We start from the raw sequence: 20,588 nt of genomic DNA, 5'->3' as shown, positions 1-20,588 counted from the left end.
AGATGTATAAAACAAACCTATGAATTTAAAACTGATAAACCCATTCAGAACTTAGCCAAAAACAGTAGGCAGTATATACAATATATTAGAAACCAATGACACAAAAACAAGCAAAAAGAGACTGGCCAAAGCTTAAAAAAATGGCAGTTATACCACATCTTGGGAAAAATTCACTGCAAGACCACTGATGACCCTCCTCCACAGTCACCAATAATCAACGTTTCGTTTTCCAAATGAGTCTTGTGCTTCCTTAAAACCATGAAAGTCAACTCTGAGTAATTTGTAAAACACATTTTTACTGTGTACTGTACATATGGAGGTACAGTTTACTTTAATGAGAAGCAGTTCAGCGAGAAGACTAAGAAAAGTAGTTTGCGACAGAAGAGCTTTTTGAATTTGAGGGAATACTGGAAAGAACAAAAACAACTCCAGACTTTGGCACAGCTGTCTTTTGATCAATGAATACTTTGCCTCTGGCCATGCTGTAAAGTAAATTTGAGGTTTCATAGCAGAAAATGAGACTTAAGAAAGAACAAGGCTTAAGAAACATATGATATGAATTATTACGTTTAATCAGTAGGCCTGGTTTAGCTACAAAAAGCCTTATGAAGTCAGAAGAGACTGAGGGTCCAGATGAGTGGTTTTTGATTAATGCTTTGTTTCCAATTTCAAGCACAACAAACAGGAAGGCAAGTTTCTCTGTAAAATGGCAACACACTTCAGGGGTCAGACTCAGCGATGTGCTCTTTGAGATGGATGAATTCGATCACAAACTCATATTTTTTTTCCCCAATCTGTCCCTGTAAACATATAAGGTATTTCCTGCTATAAGCAAAGTGTACCCTTTCAGCCTCACACTGACACTGGAAATGTGTAAGGGCACACACACACAAAATTCCTCTCTTGTTAAAAATCTAGAAATGAATGTGCCCCTTTCCCGGCACAGAACATGCCTTGACCAATCATTAAGGTTTTCCCAGGCGCGTTGCTTTTTCAAATTTTGGGTTTTAACACTCGGTCATTAACTCGCCAACCCACGCTGGAGTTGAGCAAACTGCTTTGCAGGACTTTCCTTCCCCCCACTTTGCAAACAAAGTCCACAGCATAAGCTGAACCCAAAGAGATTTCCCTTGTGTAACCTACGCCACTATATTGGCACCATCAAACACAAACATTCAGTCTCCTGCAAACTCTCAGAAGCTGTCACCTGAATCAACAGAACAAAGTCAATATGAGCAATTTGACCTGAAATGTATAAGAGGGAGTACGGACCTAGACCCAAAGGGAGGAGACTGGTTCATGTGTGCATGCTGTGGCACAATCTGTCTATAGCCACACGATCAGCACACTGAACTTGCTCTACAGGTGACATTATGCTTCAGATCAAATGCTTGCAATAGCTGTTACAGTTCAGATTCTCTTCCATGCCCGAATGGATCGTTATAGACTGATGCAGATCAGCTGTTTTGCCCAGCATGGTAAAATGGAATTCACTCCACTGCAACATAAAAGCAAACATTTAATCCTGTTTAACAGGGACATCAGTCAAATAAGTCTCCTTTCCACGTAAAAATACTTAAGGTAAGATTTGGACATTTATAAGGGGGCTGTGAAACCAATTTAGATGCACAGTTTTGCACCTCTCCTGCTACATATCGTGACACATTTCACAATTAGGACAAAAAGAATTGGCAGAAAGCCGCCTAAGACTGAACGGCCAATTTTACAACAAAAGGTTGGAATAACATGTTAGAGAGAGAGACACAGCTACACCTCCTAAAATACAGCAAGCAGAAAGTTAATTGGAAATAATCACCGAAGTGCTTCTATAATGTGGGGTAAATTCAACAATTCAGCAGATTGAATTAATCTGTACATACACACCACGGACTTTCAACAAAGAGGAAGAGCTTATTCAGATGTATCTCAAGGGACTACAGTGGAAGGGCTGAAAGATAGTAAATTATAAATGTCGGCTATGTCCATCCTGGCTGTAAAAAAGTCACAAGTCCAATTGAGTAAGAAACTTGAAATAAGCAATAGAATTTAGGTTTTGCATTTACCTATCTTTCTTAAAGAGGTCATTTGAAAATCGTACATCTTGGGGATCTAAGGGCTACACAATGATTAAATCAGTAGTGTTTCTTTCTGTATTCTGCATTACGCACCAGAAGCACAAGATTCCATTTTCCTATCTGATACTACATTTATATGATTAACCAGGAAGAGTATTTCTGTCCGTGTTTACAAGTGAGAAGGCACTGAAGTACCTTGAAGTGAAAAATGGTTCTATTTCTCAATTCACATGCACCGTTGAACTGCAGCCACTATACAATACAATCAAACAGCTATACAATAGCACAACATGTTATCTTCACAAATCTCATAGTAAATGAGGAGAGATGGCTTTAGGATTTTGGAGTCATTTTACAATAGGAGATCCCGAAAGCTCAGTAACTTTCGGATATACACAGTGATCACAGGCAGCTCTGTATCGCAAGCCCCGATATCCACACCAGGCACGTCACACCATTGAGTCACAGATAAATTTGTACCTGTACCATACCCCACTGTTTCAATGCAAAATGCTTTGATTCACAAATTAACCATTCACATGGTTAAATGGAAATTGATGCCAGATGCACTTAAACTGTAATGGGCAAAATCAATTTCATTTACTCATTTATCTATTACGGGTTTGTAATTCTAAGAAGGGAAATTGAGGTGGAAATGAAACAAAACAGTTTGAAATGTTTTCCAACAGTTGCTGCAGTGATTTCTTTTTTATTTTCGAGGTGGGTGGTAGATCGCATTTCACATGGTTTCAAACAATCTACAGCATCGTACTGTTCTCCACAGAAAGTGGGCAGATTTCCGTGGTTTGTACCTACACACGCACAGTTCAACTGTCAGCTGTAAAAAGTGGCAGTAAAAAGCAGTGAATAAAATCATTTTGCAGTCAAAAGGACAGGAGGTGGATCAGGAGGGACCTACACAAACAGGCGTGGTGCGTTAGAGAAGCCTTGAATTTAGTGACACCTGAGCCCTTCCCTTTTCAGATCTTCAACGCAGGGTTTTCTTTATATTGTTTTACACGCTCTTTATTGTTTAAACATTACATTATATTATAGTACTGCCCTTTCTAAGCAATTCTTAATCAGCTGCGACCTAAAAATAGCCCAAGCTGACACAGCTTTAAAATGTTATGTGTACCTTCAAAAGACCTGATATTAATTGTACTGCAACTGTGATAAGCCTTCATTTACACTGGCAAACTGAAATGCACCTTCCACACACGTTTACAGAAACGGGGGTGAAAGATGGGGGCAGGGGGCTGCAGACTAACACGTTTCCACACAGTCTGAGCTGCCAGGCAGCGCTCTTTGCTGTGCTGACGCTGCTCTTGAGACAGGCGAAGCATCGGGATGGTGCAGGCTGCAGTGCTCTTCACAGTGAGAATCCAGCAGCTCCACTGAAATCCTTTCTGACAGCTAGGAGACAGGCTTATAGCGCCACCTCCTGGGGGGAAAAAAGCGTCCTCAAAGCAGTACTGTTCTCGACTTCCTGTGCCCTCCTCCATCACTGTCTTCTTCCTGCTTCTACCTGTAACTTCATTCTTCACCAGAGAAAGAAGAGCTTCTTTGAACTCAAGGCAATGGGCAGAGTGTTTTAGTGTCTTTTGCCAATATTTTGTAGATATGTTCAAAACCTAGAACAAATTCGTCAAGTTAACTTTGTACTCCAATGTAAGTTTTGTTTTAATTTAAAGCTACCGGGCCAAGAGGAGAACGCTCATTTGTTTAGTGCCATTACACCCAGTAATAACACCAATTACTAGTCTTATTGTTCAGATTAAACCAGCTTGTCTGTGTCCAGGAAATTTAAAAAGTTTTGGGGAAAAAACGTTCATCCATCCAAACAGCTTATAACAAAAAAAAAAGCTCCAAAAATAGAATATTCATTTATCTTGTCTCAAAAAAGGGTAAAAATATTAGTTTTGCTTTATGTCAAGTTCCTATTCACAAGCGCCCAATGGCAAAGTTCAGGGGTCAAAGGTTAAGTATAGGGACATCAAAAAGGTCACAGAGGCCTTCGCTTTCGTCCAGGTTGTAGACGTAGTCGTGGTCACCAGGGGGAGGAGACAGCCGTAGCAGGGGAGAGAAGACTGGAAGAGAGAAGAGACCGATCACAAGAAGGCCAGAGACAGGGGAATGGGTTTCAGCAGATGTGTAAAAGCCCAAGATGGCAGGATATTCGAGCTCCAATCCAGTTTAATTACTTCTGACCTGCTATCCCAAGACCTGCCACTTCCAGGTTTATGCTCAAAGCTTTGGAGTCTGTCAAACCGAAATAACCCCGACTTTGGATGACAGTATCCGCAAGAGGAATATTAACACAATGGTGTGACTCTTTTCAAGCTCTCCATAAGGAATGAGCAGGAACATCGCAAGACATTAGATCACATTTGTTTATTGACAACAGGTAACAGATTCTGAGGTTTTTCTATACTGCAGAGCAATTGGTAGAAAACCTACCTTCTGAAGTCATGAGCTCCTCCAGCAGGTCTGCACTCATACATTCTGTGGAAAAAAAAAGTTATGTTTCATTAAGAAGATTACATGAAAAAAACTATTTAAAATTACAATAAACATTTAATACATACCTTTAGTAGGGTCAAACATTTCTGAAAGATCTTTGGGGAAGTCCAGCACTGAAAGAAAGAAAACATATACATTAATATATACTGGCCTACTGCATATTCCTCTTTAACTACAATATTCCATCCAGTATCTGGATGGGAGATCTCCTGGAAAAGCTAAGGTTTTTCTGGAAGAGGTCTTAGTGGGACCAGTAGGGGGCGCTCACCCTGCAGTCTGTGTGGATCCTAATGCCTCAGTATACTGACGGGGACACTAGACTGTAAAAAAGGCGCCATCCTTCAGATGAGATAAAACCAAGGTCCTGACCCTCCATGGTCATTAAAAATCCCAGGGTGTTTCTCAAAAAGAGTTACCCTGATGTCCTGGCCAAATTTCCCATTGGCCTTTAGCAGTCATGGCCTCCTAATAATCTCCATCTATGATCTGGCTTCATCACTCTGTTCTCCTCCCCACTGGTAGCTAGTGTGTGGTGAGTGTACTGGTGCACTTTGGCTGCCATTATCCAGGTGGGGCTACACACTGGTGGTGGTGGAGGGGAGTCCCCATTATCTGTAAAGTGGTTTGAGTGGACTGTCCAGAAAAGCGCTGTATAAATGTAAAGAACTGTTATTAACCCTATTTAGAAAAGCGAATGGTAAAGGATAGAAAAATCCACAACGGGTTGAGATATTGTAGTTGAGGTTATCCAGCAGATGGCAGAGGAGTACCTCTCCTAGGAGAGAGCGCTCTTGAGTCCGTGCGTTTTCAACCACCATGATTAGTGAGTGTCTAACCAGGGGGTGAAATCCAGTTCAGTCTTCGTCTGCAGGCTTTCTAGGTCTTTTTCATTTTGCAGCACCTAAACTGCAAGCGGAAGTCGCCAAAATTGATATAAAAGGAGCTTATTTATGATGTTTTAGAGCTCAACTGGAATGAAAACCTGCAAATTCAGAGGCTCTCCGGCACCAGGATTGGTTAGCCCTGGATATATCTGTATGTGAAGGACAGTAAAAAGTGAATATAGGGTATTAGCCCTGTAGCCAGATTGTCACCAAAGTGGCTTGTATTAAACGAGTACCTGCCAACGCTTTCTCAGAAACGATGCTACTCTCAAACCGCAAAAATCTATAACCTATTTTACTTCGGTTTTCCAAGTCATGCCAAGAAACTATTATCCCCAAAATTACAGCCTTGCAGTGAAATAGCAATTATTACCAGATTCAGCACACGAGGTGTTAACTTTTAAGCATGCAACCTTACTGTATCAAACAGCAAGCCAGATCTAAGGTCACGAACAGCCCCACTGCTCTCACCACCACCTGTGCGATTCCTCTGGTCTCTAAGACCAAATGAGACCTGAGCGCTCAGCTTTTAACGAGGCCTCATTAAAAGCCACTACTTGCATCGTCAGCTACTTTGTGTTTTTATTCAGACACATTTTTTTAAACGATCATTTCTTTTTGTCAGACCTTGGTTACATTTCCAGACTGTACGGAGACCAAGCCGTCGCCATGCAAAAAGAACAGAAAAGTCTGTTACAAAGGAGAGGAGTCATTCTGCCCGTCCAGCCTGTTAGGTTGTCAGTAGGTAACTGATCCAAGGATCTCATCCGGCCTTTTCTTGAAAATAAAAACAGGGTATCGGCTTCAGCAACATGGCTGGGCAGTTTCTCCCTCGGAGAAAGAAGTGTCTCCTGGTCTGTTTTAAATGCACTTCCACATACATTCCACTAGTGCCCTCTGGTTCTTGTTTCACTGTGTCGTGACAGAGCAATGAGTCTCGAATCCAGCAGGTCAGCCATCTCACTCCCCCCCATTAATCTCTTTCTACCTCCTACAGGCTGGAACAAAGACATGCGCTCTCCACCTGTCCATCAACAAAAGAGTACCGAGTCCACACAGACGCGTGAGGGAGGGACACTCTGGGAGCTGCGGTTGTTATCACCAGCTCCGGACTGCACCTTCCATTTTGCACTTTTGTGATTCTTCCCAAAAAAATAATCAAATGAATACAATTACATTTGGTAACACGACCTTCCCTTTCTACTCAACATTTTCCTGCAGACCCTTTTGTTTTCCTCCCAGAGGAGCAAACTGGAATCCGGGGCTTGCTGGTTGGATGCCAAGAGACGCACAGGAAGTCAAATCTTTGAAACAAATCGACCTCAAATATTTTGAAAATCGCCTATTCCGTCGATCGCACTGGAGAGTACCATTCAAATGCGCAAGGCAGCATGAAATATGGTTACTGTACTTTCACTTCCCCCTTGTGGCGGGGAACCATACTATAAAAGTACTGTAAAACTGGCCCCATTCCTTGCCCCTATAGATACAGACGCAGCTGCCTAGGTCCCGCAGGAAACCATGTCTTCCTGTCCCAGGTCTCCATGCCCAGAACGCGTCTCCTCTGGGGAGCAGGCACGGTAACCGTTACAGCGCCTAGCGCTGCAGATGCCAGCTGGGGCGCTCACCCTATCTCACCCCATCTCCGCCGCAGGGAGGGGCGGGAATATGGCCGTCGGCGCCACCTGTCCCGGGGGGCCCAGTCTCACGGTCACGTGAACCGCTTCAGGGGATGAAAGGCGTGGGGCAGCAGCGGTACCGCACCGCGGCTTGCAGGCGCGCTGTCGCCCCCGCCACCCCAGCCGCCCTGATGAAGAGGGCGAGTGACGGCCCGCGGGCCCCGCCTTCGCCGTACTGTCATCCTGAGAGCGATCTGTGTGAAAGACGACCTCCGGCACGTTTCGGTACCTCTGCAGGAAGGCGCGCTTCGTAACTGAAGTGTAAGAAATGACTCAGGAGGGGAAATACCACAGCCCCAGCAGCAACCAAAGGAAACACAGATAGGCACCTCAAAGTGCCGCTCACTTCTGGCCTGAACGTGTCTTAAGGCTAGCGACCTGGTTTGGCTTTAGTCGGACTGGTAAGTACTTGTGGTGATCGGATCTCAGAGAGATTGCTCGTGAGAGAATCCGGTTTTCCAGATAGCAGCACGTCCTCCAGCATGCTGTCCCCCAGTCTGTGTGTCAGGATGGGGTTAATACGCAGGGGGGGGATCCTTCCAGTGTTTTCATCATGAAAATGTATTATTTAGCACTGTTTTCTTGACATTTTCTGCGACTCCGTTCGGAAACTGTTTGATTAAATCCACTCATCCAAATCCAAGTGCCGTGCTCCTTTTGTACATCAGTATACACTCCAATTCAGACAGCTCTGCGCTCTCGGAGCACCACAGATAACAAGAGATCGGAGCTCAATGCAAAACTGTTGATCAATGTCATTTTTAGTACTAGGTGAGATAAGCAGTTCCTTAGAAGAAACCACAAACTTCACGGGAAAACCAAATACAAACACCCTTCTTTCTACTGTGGTCAAAAATGCAATAATGGCGGGCTTTCTAACATCTCCTTAAGACTCTAAAGTGCTCTCACAGAACCCAGACTGAGGATCAACTACTTTGCAGCTTCACCTCAATAATTATCTGATTTGACACCTGGCTACAAACAGATGCACAAACCAGCCAGTTACACTAACGCCGCCACACACTGCAGCTGTGACAGGTCTCTGTACAATCTCCTCCAGCCTCCTCTGTTAATACAGGCTTACAGCAAAGGATCTTTCTGGAGACTGAACAGCAGGCTTCCACTGTAATGAACGGTACCAGTCTCAAAGAAAAGTCTTCTATCTTGAACTGGAAGACAATTTTTTCCATGTGACCACATGTAATAAACATACATTAGTATAATTACCCTGAGACTCTACATTTCTAAAATCGTTCAGAGTGCACCTTCTCTCCTCAAAACATCTTCATGAGCCACTGCTTCCAAACAGAATATTTAAGCCAGAGATCCGACAGGCTACTTACATTCTGAAGGATCTGATTTGATAGGTTCGAAGACTGTGGAGGAGGCCGGAAGGGTAGAACTGCTGTCCAATGAGGCCGAGGACTGAAGAGCTTGAGTGTCCAAAGACGGCGTCTGATTGGCTGGTGTCTCTGCGGTGGGCTGGGCAAGGTCAAGTTCACCGGGGGTGTTACTGGAGGCGTCTAACACGGGTAGAGAGTGGAAAGGGGGTGAGATTCATGGTTTTCTCATGCACACCAATGCTCAGTGAAGAACATTTACTTAGTTCAGTGGTTCCCAATCCTGGTCTTGGTGACCATCACACCTGCTGGCTTGTGTTCCAGCCGAGCCCTCAGTGATACAATCAAACCCTTCCTTGACTTAATAATAAGATTAATTTGAACTCTTCCCAGCTCTTCAACATGTTGGAGATTGTCGTATTTTGTAAGTGAAACAACAATTCCAAACTTGTGACTAGAAACAAAATGCAAATATTCCAATGAAGCAGCTCCTCTGATCAATTAAGGGTTCAATCATCTAGCTGGGGTGGGATGGAACGAAACCCAGCAGGTGTGTGGGGCACCAGGACTAGGACTGGGAACCACTGGTTTAGAATGATGCCTTCTAGGATCTGCACTGTCGGGGCCTACAATCTGACCCAGTGGGGGCTGCAGCTTTCAGAAAACAAACCGCTTGTGGTCTTGCAAATACATCTGTCCTGGTAAAGGCATGCATGGAGCTCCTGAGTCTCACCTTCTCCATCGGGTTACAAATATAAACCAGGCACCCACTAAATCTGTTGAAACAGCTAACTATGATGCTTCACCAACAGCAGCAAGCCTGTCTGGGCTAGTGTTTCCCTGCCTACTCAGTGTTACCCAGACTGCATCAGGCTGTCATGCTAGCCTGCACTAAGACTTCCAAGGTGTAGAAAAGGCCAACAGTGCCTACCGGTGATGGGCACCCTGCTGGCGCTGGCTGGCTGGCAAGCAGAAGCCGGGCTGGGCAGGGTGCTTTGGCTGGCAGGTGTGGGTGCAGATGGCGCAGGTTGGGGAGTGCTGGGCTGGGAGGCCAGAGGCGTCCGTTTGGGGGTGGTGGGAGTGCTGGGCGTGGGCAGGCTCTGGAACAGGTCGTCGGGGGGAGGAACAGGCAGCACCACGGGCGGTGAGCTGGCAGTATCTTTGTTGACCAGGAGCACCTCGATAGGCCCCGACGTGCTCTTCAGATGAATCTGGTATTTCTTCTGCCCGTTCATGACCTGCGGGACAGAACAGCAGCTGACATGAGCGAGGGACAGACCCCCGAGACCGTGCATCACCATTCTAACAGGCTCTAATCCCGTCCAAAAACCTGTTTTAAAATACCTCCGCACGAAGAAAAAAAACAGCAATGCCAGGTAGTGTAGCACAGGGAACAACACGAGGGGTACCTACCGCCTCTGGAATTGGGACCTCTAACTGCGTGCCAGACGGGGCTCGAATAGCTAAGAGGGTATCGCCTGAAACAAAAACAATTCGGAGTATTAGCCTGGAAGAAAAATGGCAGTGGCAGGCAAGCATCCTGCTGAAACAAACAGCAAAACCAAGACTCGCTGACATGCGCTACCCTCCCAGCTTATTAAAAAAAGGCTCCAGCAAATCTTTAGCTGTAACTCAAAACCTTAGCATCTGCACACACCCAGACTCCCCTGTACACACACACAATCCCAGGTCATGTGTATCATATAAAACATAGGCCATGTCTCTAACCCTCCCCTGCCCACACTCACACAAATTACATTAGTTACCTTTGAAGCAGCTGCAGATGTCTTCATGGGTAACATAAGCTAATGTTTCCATCTGTTAAGGACCAAGCGATGGGCAGACCTGCAGTATTTACCCTCGGGTTCAAGTGTGGACAGCCTACTGCTGCTCAGTGAGAAAACCAGGACAAGATATCCCTGGCACAGGCTGCTGCTGGTTTTACAGTCCTCCTTTAATGATTTTATTGGTTTAATTTATGACAAAACTCCTGTCACATATGGAGGGCCTGCACAGGGGAAACTACATACAGCAGATCATCGATTGTTCAGCGACTCATAATCCACCTTCCAATTGGATTGTCCAGTGATGGGCGGTCACAGGCAGAACCCGAAAGTAGATCATGCAGTAATTACAAAGGGTATTCTGTCTAATTAACAGATAATGTACTGTATTACGCATTGTAAACAAGGTGACTGGACGGTACCACACTGTTTCTGCAATACTATCCTTAAAACAGCCCATTTGAGTGTTTTTAAGTTCTTGGTGCTTTATAACACTTTCATTCAGTAAACAAATTCAAAATACAAAAAAAACACACACAGCACCCACAGACAAATTACAAAAAAAAGCTACTATAAAACTTTGATGACACCCAGTGTTAGATGACGCCTTCTCCCTGAAGTGCTGGATAATTGACAAACTGTAAATCCAGACTTTGAAAACCTCGTGACTCGACTGAATTCCGTCGCTAAGGATTGGCTTAGAAACTTTCAGGAGTGTGCCGAGCCCACCCCACGCACTGTGAAGGACACAAGTGGACCGTGCGGAATGGATTCACTCGGAGAACACCCACAGTGGGAAGGTAGGAGCTGGGAAATCGGGTTCCTCCGCCCCACTGTGGTCCTCCTGGGAGTGATCCAGCTCCAGGTTTTATTCAGAACCTCAGAGCATCGGAGGTGGGAGGGGCAGGAGCTGAGGAAGCGCTGTAATTCGACAGCTCTGATCGCAACTCCGGCCAGCCGCGCGGGTTAACAGCTTCATCGCAAAGCGGTCATCGAGGGGTCTTCCGCACAGAAACTGGGTGCTGTTTTTCCAGGGAGCCCCCCCCCCTCCCCACCCCACCCCCAGCATGGAAAGGATATCTGCTGTTCTGGGTGTCGTCGGTGACGTTCTTGATGCTCTGCTGCACCCACACCTTCTGCTGGTCCAGTTCGTGCTCGCGCCGGTCCAGCTCCTCCAGCTCGGCCTTCAGGTCGATGAGCTTGTCGGCGATCTCCCGCGTGTTGCAGCCCGGCCCCACCCCCCTGCGGAGGACACACACAGCACAGAGCCGGGAGGGGGCCCGCGGTCAGCGGTCAAGCAGACAGGAGCGCGCTTCAACCCCGGGCCCTCCGAAGCCGCCGACAAGGCGCGGCTCAAAGGGAGAGACCCTCCCCGAATTGATACCGCAACCTTTGCAGTTTCCACTCGCCCCAACTGCCCCATACGGCCGCTCTCCGTTTCGTCCGCCGGAGAGGCGGAAACCGGATTTCGGCACGACCCGCGGGGGCAGTGCCAAAAGGGGTCCCCAGCTCTGGGTACAGGGACCCGACTGAGCCCACCCTCACAGAAAAGACACCTTCCGGAGAGCAGTGGGGGCGGGGCCCCGAACTCACTTCCACTGGATGCTGTTCTTCGATTTCTTCTCGATCAGCCCGATCCCTTCCAGCACGTTCGTGATGTCATAGATGCGCCGCTTCTGCCGGACCGCAAGGGTGTCAGCTGCCTGCGGGGGAAACATCAGCACGGCATTCAGGATATAGCGCCCTGCAACACTTCAGATGGGCACAGCAATGCAAGATCTCAGGACAACACAGAGACGTTTAATATGGAAATGAAAAATGACTCAAGGAACATTATAAACAGATATCTGTAAAGCAATGTGTTCTACAATTATGGCTGACTCAGCAGAGGTGAGTACATTTATCACATTTACTAACAATGTTCCATGTGCAGAGAATCATCCTTTACATACTAAGACCCCAGCCTCTCCCGACACCAGCAGCTAGAGTGGGGGCGCCCCCACCTCTCCCGTCAACGGCAGCCAGGGTGGGGGGTACCCCAGTAAGCGGCGAGAGCCGGGGCAGAAATGCACAAGGCACAAAGAAGTGCAGAAGAGAGTAACGGCTGATGTACACAGGGGGCAAAAGGCTACATGAAACAAGCAGAGCGCGGCAGAAACTTTGTGCGATGCAAAAGGAGGAGCCCGTCGTAAAATAACTTGGGTGAAGGGAGTACTGAGCAGTCCGGGAAGAAGACCAAAGCAACACAGCCGCACACCGGGCGTCCTGCCCAAGTCCCTGAAGCGGTGATTTTTTTTCTGTGGCTAACCGAAACTGCACGACCGGGAAACAACAAAAGCTGGAAGGATTCGGTGCTCTTCAGCCACCATGCAGCTCTGCGAAACGTACATGATTGGGATCTTCATGCTGAGCAGTGATCAGAATAACTGAGGGGTGGGAGGGTACAAGCCTATAAAAACGCTTCCAATCAGCTGCAGCAAATGAGACTGGAGATCTCAGTATACTTGGAGTCCCAGGAAGCTACGTTATTTTCACCAAACACAGACGCGACCCCGATTTGCATAAGGGTTACAGTCCATACAACCTGGCATAAGCCAAGTGTATACAAGCCGAACCTTTAAACGGTATGTTCACACTTATTGTTTCATATTTCAGGGCTGTAATGACACAATCACACTACTACAATATTACAGTGTACTGTACAGAATTTTAATCCCAAAAACTGCAATCTGGCAGAATAACTGCACTGTGCTTTTTTCCAGCTCCAGGTCCACAAGAACTTTTCACATCACACAGACAGCAGAACTTACTCCAGACAATGCACATCTACCAGAAGACCAATAAGACGATGCAGAACAAGACAGAGGTCGCAGACAGCTTTTCCTGTAAAGGTAGATGTACACAAGTGCTGGGAGGTCCTGTAACCGCAAACTCAGGCCACTGATCTGATCTGCACGGTCTGGAAATCTGTGGCGCACACCTCATGCCCACTGAATCTGTATGTGCAAATGATAACGAGGTTCTCAAGCCAGAAACAACTGAACAAATCTGCAGGATTCAGTGCCCCGTGTCTCGGGTCCACGAGGGATGTTAATTAAATCCGTCTGGGTTTCTCATTCGATGCTGGGATTGGGGTTTGACCCATTAAAAAAAAAACAGAGAAGATGAGAAACAAATGAAAGACCACAACCAGAGGGGGAGAGGAGCGGGTTCAGTGAGGAGAGACCACCATACAATTCAGGATGGATTTATTTTTTCTTTATAGCTAACGAGGATTTTGGAAAGCCAGTACAAGGGGAACAAAATAAAATGAGGTGATTAAACCAACCAGCTCTAGTCACTGAAAAGGCAATGCATGTTTGTGATTATTTAGCTTTTTCGTATTTGGTAAGTATTTTGGACAGCCTTTGATGTATTTTTCAGTGAACAAAACACTGAAAGCCACTGCACCCTATCTACAGGCTGGTCCTCTCTCCTCTAACCTGAGCTGGAACCAGGGCCAAGATGCTATTGCACCAAAACTCCACAAGAGGGGCACACATTATACATTGCACAGTATGCAGATCACTGCAGCACTACAATGCATTCCATGTCTGAAAAGGTGAGGTGAAAAAATCACCTTTGTAAACAATAAAATGTTTGTAAAGCTCAACGGGCTATAGAGCAGTAACACATTTAGGAACGAAAGGAGTGCACATCCATTAGTCTTCTACAAGGCAGTTATATACAGGAGTGGACAAAATAATGGAAACAAGTGTCAAGTCACCGAAAAGGGTGTTGGATCACCAGTACTGCCTGCATGCACAGGGGCTTATAGCATACCACCATCAACAGCAGGAATTCTGCAGGAACCATTCTTCAACAAGACAGTTAATCCACTCGCTCCTGGCTTGCGGAGATGGGAAATGCCATCTCAATGATCGTTCCAGGACTTCTCATGAAAGCTCAACTGGGTTCGGAGCTGGTGACTGAGGAGGCCGTGACACACGGGTGACATCCGTGTCCTGCTCATCGAGCCAACGGGCAGCCACGCATGCTCTGGGGACAGGGGCATTGTCACCGTGGAAGACACCCCTCAGAAATACCGCAACACGGGGTGCACACGACCACTCCGATCCGCCACAGCAGCGATCAGCACTGACCGTGCGGTCTAAGGGGATGAGAGCACGCAGACCATGCCTGGAAAACGCTCCCCACAACATCCTGGAACCACGAGAACCATTCACTGCTGGAACCAAGCACTCAGGGCTGTAGCTCTACCCCATAGATGGCACGTGTTCTCCATTTGCTGAAAAGGAAGTCAAGGAAAAGGCAATTCATCCGGCCATACTGGACCACATTTCTCCACTGCTCAGTAGCCCACTGCCTGCGCTCCAGGTGTGATGCGAGGCTCGTGCCCGGCAACCCTACTGTGGTCTCCTGTTCTGCGGAGTTTTGGATTCAACTGGCTGCTCTCCAGGTTTTGGCGCGTTTTTTCAGACCCGTCCTGGATCAAACTGCTCGCTCCCCAGGTTGAAATCGGCAAGTTGAAAACTTCAAACGAAAGCGCGAACCTGGAGTGACGGCTTCCTGCGACCTTTGTCCTTTGCTGGTGACGTCTTTCTCTTGCAGTCCCACGTTGACATCGTTAGGCGGCGTAGCTTGTTAAACATCAGAAAATTGAGCTGTCGAGGTCAACTAAGCTCCTGCCAAACAGGCCCTCCTCCTTTCAAAGGCACTCTTATTATTGCTAGCCATAACTGCAGGCAGACAGGCCTGTCCAGCATTTTCATACCCGAGTCTAACCATGCTGGGATGTTATCTGCTTCATTAACACGAGCCACACCTGTGTTGGAACCCTTGCCTTCACTATATTTGCTGCCCCTCATTAACCCTTGTGTTCCCATTTTCTGTCCACAACCTGTTCGTTTTCTTGTCCAGGAATGACTAGACTCAGAAGATTGAAGCTGTGACTATAACCCACCGACGTGGCTGGTTGAGAATATCTGGAGCCCATGAAGACCCGTTGGGGTTGGGGCCAAACCAGTATTTTATTTGGATAAATCTGCGAGAGAGAGACACATGGTGCTCTGTAACATTTTACAACTTGACTGCATTCACTCAACACCTTTGACAGGCAGAAAACACTGGCATTATTTGCTGTATGCAAAGCAGTCCAGCTGTCAAAGCAATACACAATAACTAGGCCATGGGTCCAAAGAAGTTCATTCTCATATGCTTAAATAACCCCACAGAAAGACCAAGAACTTTAACCTCTGAAAAACACTCCTGAAACCCAAATGGTTCGAATGCGGCCCAGGTACCCTGTGACTCTGCCGTCTCTGACGCTTCACGCCCAAGGTTGGAGTGTCATTTTGCATGCCCGGAGCTAGCAGAAATGAACCAGAAGGTAGCTCACGTGTCAAAATAAAGATACAAGGAAAACGATTAACAGGCAAATAAGCGTACACAAAATTGGACCTACTTCCCTCGGCAGACTAAGTGGAAAGCGGTGAAGAGGAATTAACCACAAGGTTCTAAAAAAGAGACATGTCCAGTCCCCAAAAAAAACAAACAGTCCAGATAAAATCAGTCCCTGGCCCACAAGTAATGCAGTTTACAACACACCATCAACTCCAATAATGACCACTTGCTCAAGAGTTCACACACACAGGGAGCATACTTCCACAGACAAACACACTGCTGGGGGTCACTGCATTCCAGTGTCACTGCAATAGGCATGCAGTGTCTTTTAACACAAACCATACAACCATGATCATTCCTTTACCTGGACGCTGACTGAGCTTTGCAATGCATATAGAGCATCTTATAGCCTTTTTATCTCAGACTGACTTCATAACCCGAACCACTATGCCATTTTATGCCTCCAAAATGTGTCCGGTTTTAATATTCTCATTCCCAGGACGACACAAAGCCTCCTACGTCAACCTGACTTCGTGCAAAGTTGTGATCTTTCAAAGCCACACGACAAATTACATAAAGGCAGTTCACACAACAACTGAGGCCACAAAACCCTCCGTCGCTTCTGTGCTGCACAAACTGCAGAATGAAACGCACAACGCAGCCGAAAGGAAAATCAGACACTGAATGCACATCCGTGCAAACCAGTTCTTCCCATAAATATGAACCCAGGTGCAATGCATGCGAGTGGACAGGAAAGGTTTCGTTTGCACTTGCATTTTAAGCACCATTCTTAATCGAACCAAGTGCAAAACTGACTTCAGGGCACCTTATCATCCTGCTGCACAGCTCACACATCTGAAAAAACAGCTGCATCACTGCACAGCAACACTGTCAGAAAGGAAATCTCTTACAAGCGGGCAGCCACTGCGCAGTTGAGCAAATAGTTAATCATTACTCAACTGTAACAGTCAAGAGACCCATGGCTGAGAAGGTCAGGAGGAGTAACAGAAGGAGCTCTCTGGCACACTGCTTTAAATGTGCCATCGTGTCTCCTCACTGAAAGAGCCTGAAAGGGACCAAAATGAAAAAAAAGGGGGCAAATCTAAAGTAAACGCAAATGATTCGATCAAGCTGATATTGACAGCAATGATCAATCAGCCCATCAAATCGGCACAATTTTCAAAATGCAGCGAGGACTTTCGGCTATGCCCCGTTTCAGTGAGTATTTGTTTCCGATTCAAAGAGCTCTGGAACTGCAGGATACATTAAGCTATTTCTTCGTTGAACAGTGGAATAGAGAAAGAAACACAAACGTGCAGATCATGATGCACTGAAACGTGAAACTGTAATAATTACATAACCCTCTGCTGGCCACACTCAAATAAGAAAGCTCCCGGTAGGCTGTCGCGGTTAAACATGACTTCGGGGATCTTCTGCGCCCGGTGTCAGTAAGAACACCCCACAAAATGAGAGAAGGGGGAATAAAAACGCTTTCTAACCTGAAACAGAGTATTCATTCTCGGACAGCCTTGAAAACGAAACCTGTATCTTGTGGAAATCCCCACGCAGTTCACAGACTTGCGTGGCTATCGGTGCAACAACCATTTTTTTTTTAAAAAAATGTATCTATTGCAATGAAAAGGGGGTATTTCTAATTATGGTTTCAGAGGTGTTTCTTTCTATAAAGGGGCAAATGATACGATCACTAATCAATCAGGCGGACGACTTCACGTCTTCCCACAACACAGAAACATACCCCGACCCCCCCAAAAAAAATCCTGGGTTTGTTTTTGCTGCATCACCACGAGGGAATCTTTGTCAAAGTCGCCGCGGTGCTTCTCGGTGACAGAAAAGCTCGTCTAAGGTCCTGAATTATTCGGACGTACAGAAACAGACCCCGAGTACTGTTTCACTGCGATCAGCCACAACCTCCCCTCCGGTCCCCCACGGACAGCCCCTCCACGTCCCCCGTTTAAATGCCTCCTTTTCTCGGGGCTTGGTTCGCCCGCCCACGCGTGGCCTCGTACACGCGGGGCATGCCACAGGTGTTGCTCCGGCGAGACCAGAGAGCACCCAAGAGCGGCGGTAAAGCGGAGATGTTTGTAATTCATGAGCGAGCAGCGGCGCACACTTACAACTTTCAGATCCAGAACTCCATCCTTGGCCTCCTGCAACAAAGTAACGAACTTGGTCGTGAGCAAGCCCAGGCTCTTCTCGTGTCGGCTCGGGGTCTGGGGCTGTACTGGCTCGGCCATGGCGCCCGGGTCAGTTCGGATTAGATCCAGAAGGGTTCAGCTCGGTTCTGGTCCAGCCCCCCCCCGCCGCCCGATCGCCGCAGCCACCACCACAACCACCACGCAATTCGCTCTCCACCTCCTCGGACCGTCCCCGCCGCCGCCCGTGTCGCACCGCGATCCCGGAGTTGGGCTCGGTGTCCCGCTCTGGAATGTCCGGTCCGATCCGATCCGGCTCGGCTCCCTGTTGCCCGAACCCCTCTCGGCCTGCGGCCACCCGGCAATGAGGTCTATGGTATGGAGCCGTTAGCGGCGCGGGGCATGCTGGGATCGATTTGAACGGCAGGGGCCGTCTGCAAAGGGCAGTTTCTAAACATTAAAAAACAAAAGAGAGAAATCCGAGGACATAGTTCATTTCGATCCACAATAATTAGAATAGCCACGAAATAAGTACGATAACACGATCGATTTCATATTTCGGAAAGTCTACAGTCAAATATTTAAATACAATTCTGAGCACATGGCCGGCGGTGCTGTCTCTGTCGCTCTCATTAAGAACCCTAATGCATTTACAGAAAGCAGTAAATCCATCAGTTTCGTGTTGAGAGGCATGACTTTATTCCCTATGTGAATGTCTGATCATTGTCACTCGCCGCGAAGGGGACTCCTGTGATCCTACACCCACGCAGGACTGATACATCTCGCAACAATTTGCTCACCAGCAGTTACTGAAGCTGGGAGCCGCTGCGCAGCGCGAATAAAAGAGCTTATTTATACTTTATCATATTAATTTAAAAAATCCCACCTCCAAAGCAGCCTTCCAACAAAAATCCGGCATTGTGCTCTTTAAATCAAACTTCCTGTTCCGTCAGAAGTCGGTCTTTGACAGGGTCGCAAGCTGCGTTCACCTCGCTCCGCTGAGCCAATGGATTGGGACTGGCCGATAGGGAGTGTCGTCAAATTACTTGTTCAAAGCCTTTTATCGCTCCATTCCTACTCGGTTGTGACTATATGGCCATGACCCTGGTCGAAAATTGCGTTTTCCAGTGTGTATTACTGATAAACCTTGGAATAGGACAGGAAGTAGTAACTAGATACTCAGAGTTGGAGGATGTCACTACTGAACATCAGCATTTTCCTGTATTGTGTGCAATACAGCAATCTAGTGAAATCAAGACCTGTGCGTTTGAATTTTGGTAGCTTTAGGTTGTTGTTTTTTTTACATAAAGCTTCATTTTTTCTTTTACTCTGTTCGCATTTACTCTGCTTTTTCGTTTTGTAAAGAGTTAATGTTTACCGAGATGTGTACAGTCCATGCACCATAGTAGGTAGGTCCCTTTTCAGCCGATAAAGGCCCATGGGGGAATGGGGGGGCAAGGGTCACCATTCTTCTCAACCATCCGACACTGGAGGTGGAGGTGATGTGGTCAGCATCACGCTCCAGCCAGCCTGTTACCCCCAGAAGGATTAACCCCCGGTACTCACTTGGAAAGCAGGCTGAGTGGACCTGGGAGCTGTCTGGAAGGAATTGGAGCAAGCTCCATCTCTTGACCCTTCCTGGGATGGAACCCGGGACCTGGTCAGGAGCTAGATGCCCTTGCTGGCTGAGCTACCACATGCACTGTATTATCCCCTGCAATTGTTTTTGCAACCATTTCACCACGAAGTATCAACCACGGCCGGGTACAGACTGGGCCTCTTCAAAAGTCTGCACAATTGATTGTATATTTTACATTGCACGTACATTTATTTTTTTGTCTTTCTCATCCTACATGTTTGTCCCTTGTTTGCTAATGCGTTTATGTTCTGCTAAACGTATTGTGTGTTGTGTTATGTCTTTTACCTGCCTGCAAAGCATATTTCCTATCTGGGACAATAAAAATATTCTTATGATGAAGGAAGTGTCCCATAAGATACGTTAAGATTCGATTTCACACTACCACGAGAATGCATTAGTTTTCTCAAACTCCGTTACAGTCACAGTGTTCAACCCCATGCCAGTAATGAGTCACTATGAGTCATTTTCAGTTATGCAAGAGCCAGGACATAACAGCTTATAAGTCATTAGTATTATTCTAATATGTCACGTGACAGCATTATGCATATATTTATTATCCACATTGCAGGACTCAAATCACATATTTCACGCAGCGTGGAGACAGGAAATCATGTCCTGCCGAACGATACCCTCTTCCTGATCTGGAGAGTCCGAACCCTCAACTTTTGAAAATACCCTGAAACCCGGAGCCCCACCTATCAAAGCAGAAGGTGACACAGCCGCCCTGCCACCCCACTCTCCAAGCAGCAGTAAAGGACGTAACCAGCTCCCATGTCACGTGATACATTCGTTATCAGAACGCTACTAGTTGCTGTATTATTATGTGATACAGACAGTTTGACTGTTCAGTCAACATTCCACAGTTTTACAGTCATTCCTAAACACCACCTGATCAGATCCTCCCAATTCCATGATCATCAGAAACAAAGGAAATACAATTTCCCAAGGGAAAGGAAGGCCCTGCCTGGATCTCACGGCTAAGGAGCTGGATTATCCCGTCCTTGTTAACAATCCCAGCTCCCCTTTCCCTCCCCCTCCTGTTCCCTGCTGTGCCTTTCCCCCCAGGGAAGAGATAAAGAAGCCCATCTCAGACTGAATGGAGAACACA

At 46.7% G+C, this 20,588-nt stretch overlaps 1 protein-coding gene across 1 annotated transcript; it reads right to left on the bottom strand.

Moving 5' to 3' along the window:
• Positions 1-551: 551 nt before the first annotated feature.
• On the bottom strand, positions 552-18,850 carry e2f4 (E2F transcription factor 4). The gene is made up of 11 exons (XM_015368485.2): positions 18,728-18,850; positions 17,824-18,291; positions 11,879-11,988; positions 11,366-11,527; positions 10,268-10,311; positions 9,915-9,979; positions 9,433-9,739; positions 8,505-8,684; positions 4,664-4,711; positions 4,536-4,580; positions 552-4,165 (listed from the first exon to the last, which is right to left on the bottom strand). Exons 2-11 carry the CDS (start codon positions 17,941-17,943, stop codon positions 4,050-4,052), a joined length of 1,197 nt encoding a protein of 398 aa, XP_015223971.1. The 5' UTR covers positions 17,944-18,291; positions 18,728-18,850; the 3' UTR covers positions 552-4,049.
• Positions 18,851-20,588: the final 1,738 nt, after the last annotated feature.

This window comes from Lepisosteus oculatus, chromosome 20 (assembly GCF_040954835.1).
Source record: "Lepisosteus oculatus isolate fLepOcu1 chromosome 20, fLepOcu1.hap2, whole genome shotgun sequence".
Lineage (NCBI taxonomy): Eukaryota > Metazoa > Chordata > Actinopteri > Semionotiformes > Lepisosteidae > Lepisosteus > Lepisosteus oculatus.
This window is presented reverse-complemented; position numbering and strand designations above follow the sequence as displayed.

Excerpts from the sequence above, each read along its gene's own strand:
- e2f4 (XM_015368485.2), bottom strand. The coding sequence starts at position 17,943 with ATGGCCGAGCCAGTACAGCCCCAGACCCCGAGCCGACACGAGAAGAGC. Across the intron at positions 10,312-11,365 it reads GACGACACCCAGAACAGCAG|ATTAGCTTATGTTACCCATG; the intron begins ATATCCTTTCCA and ends ACAGATGGAAAC. Across the intron at positions 9,740-9,914 it reads AGGTCCCAATTCCAGAGGCG|GTCATGAACGGGCAGAAGAA; the intron begins GTAGGTACCCCT and ends TCTGTCCCGCAG.